Source organism: Octopus bimaculoides, chromosome 1 (assembly GCF_001194135.2).
Source record: "Octopus bimaculoides isolate UCB-OBI-ISO-001 chromosome 1, ASM119413v2, whole genome shotgun sequence".
NCBI classification, from domain to species: Eukaryota; Metazoa; Mollusca; class Cephalopoda; order Octopoda; family Octopodidae; genus Octopus; species Octopus bimaculoides.
The window spans coordinates 5327108-5329482 of NC_068981.1; the positions used below are offsets into that span (position 1 = coordinate 5327108).

A 2375-nucleotide genomic window follows, 5' to 3' on the forward strand; every position below is an offset into this window, starting at 1 on the left:
TTATATTTCTATAACCCAGAAGAGTTTGGCTATTATCTTCTTCATAACACAAGAATTCTTCTCTTAACCTCGAGCCCACACGATATTCAAGTATAAAACCCATCAATTTATCAAAACTTGATCAAAAAGACTTTCAATTTTGCAAAATCCGTTATAGACAGGAATGAAAATGAAATTGAAATATTAGCCTTAATCTAGAAAATCTTAAAACATGATGTCTTTTGTAACAGGAAACCTTCTTCTACCATTTTTGTATGTTAGGATGGGCACTGAGAATTATTCTGGGATTAATGGTTTAGTCTGATTCGAAGAAAGAACGACAACTGATCGAATGACGAGTCTACAGAAATGATGGCCTACTAATAACGAAGAAACTCAACGCAAAACAAATAGAATTGTTGATGAAAAAATCACATAATTTCATCAATTAATAGGGAATTAAGATAACCCCTGAACATTATATTACTGTTGGTAATTTCCATGACATAATTCTCAACTTAGTGCCATGTATTAAGCATATTAGAAACCAAAGAAATCTGTGTTACGTCCATCGTCTATCTTGCCGTTCCATTAGCATTATTAACAATATATAAAAAATATAAAAAAGTTTTTTAATTTTCAAAAATTTTTAAAAACCGCTTCAGTTCTACTTTCAAAGCTGGTTGCTGCGAAGTAAGCGTTTCGTGATTCTGTGAATACTTGCAACGAGACATTGTCTAAAAATGAAAAAAAATGAGAAACATTACTTATATTGAAGAATCATTAACAGCAGAAACATAGTTTGGTACAAGCCCCCTTCCAACATTGCTGTAAAAACACTCAATATATCACTTGTTTCAATTAATTACTAAACTTTCTCTAACCATTCCACAAATACGACAACCTTTTTTCAACAAAATACTGTTGTCACTTGAGTGTTTGTTGGACTGGTTTGTGGTGGTAACTGATTGAGGTGATGAATGAAAATGTTTCTTGGGCTGCGTGAAGAAGTAACTGAATGTCACCCACAAACATTCAACAGAAGATTTTATTGTTGCACATAAAAAACAAACTGTGTTGGTCTTTTATAGATAACAACGGCAATAATTACTGACTTGGAGACAGTTACTGCTTCGAGTTTACAGCAAGCTATTGCTATGGCAAAATGCGGTTTGCCCAATATCCCAATATAACTGGAAAGAACTGAACTATATCCATGGAGATGGAGATTCCTGTTATCATTCTACACCATCTGCCTTAGCCGTCTTCCTGAGTTATCTGACTGGTAAAAATACGCACCGAATGGTTTTTATAGGGAATCGGAAGTGATTTTCTAGAACGTTTGATAAAACGTATCTACGCCATCACATCACGTTGATTAGTCGGCTAAAGACCATTCACAATAGAAGGCTTAATGGTCAGTGATTTATGAAAACACATGTTTTCTATCAACTTAAGGATATCTTTGTAGTCTTGGAACGATGAGCATTTCTCAACTATTCACCATACACACACACACACACGTCTAGGTACATAAACACATTCATGCATACATACACGATGGACTCTCCCGTCAAAGACAACGTATGAGAGTTCAGCATTTACCGAACGACCTGTACAAACGATCTGTTTGTGGTGATCAAATGTTTGTGCCGCACAATAGTTCACTTGCTCTCCATCAAATCAAAGTTGCCTGAACTGGTTTACGGTGTGCCATGTGTCAGGTGACGAAGGGATTGCAGATCAACGTGAGACAAAGTGATTTGCTCAAGAACAGAACGTAACACTCGGTTTAGGAATTGGAATCACGATCAGTACCTCCGGAGTGAAACACCATAACAACTAAGCCAAGCGCCCTCACACACACACAGAAGTTAAAATTTAAATCTATAACTTGGGTATGTCCCTAGTACAATGCCGGCAAAGTAAGTTCACTGCCATCAGCCACAGTAATTGCATAATCGTCGCTGGATCTGCATTAGGAATTTCTCCATTTCTGTTGAGTATAGTAGATAGCGTATACTGGAAACTTCGTTTATCCCAACAATCGTTTCAACGCACACTGCATTGATTCCCTCACAGGTGGGAAACTATGCCATGGGTTATGTTATATTTGTAACGAGAAACTGTGTTGCATCACCTGATGAGATGTTTCTGCAGCATGAGATGCACCGCAATTCATTGTAGTGTTTCCCACGCGCGAGAGAGCGATGCAGGATGTGTCGAAACGATTGTTGGGATAAAGTGTCCAGTATATTCTATCTTGTGTGTGTGTGTGTATATATACACACGCATATATATACATACATGTATGCATATATGTGTGTATGTATATACATATACATAGACACACACACATACATATACATATATATATATATATACATATATATATA

General features: G+C 36.4%; 1 protein-coding gene across 1 annotated transcript in view; it reads right to left on the reverse strand.

Annotated features, from left to right (window-relative positions):
- Positions 1–611: 611 nt before the first annotated feature.
- Positions 612–2375, reverse strand: part of LOC106867230 (serine/threonine-protein kinase TBK1) — a 258492-nt gene continuing 256728 nt past the window's right edge. Inside the window, exon 19 of the mRNA XM_052974143.1 lies at positions 612–716. Within this exon, the coding sequence (XP_052830103.1) occupies positions 612–716 (105 nt within the window). The remainder of the gene's footprint in view (positions 717–2375) is intronic.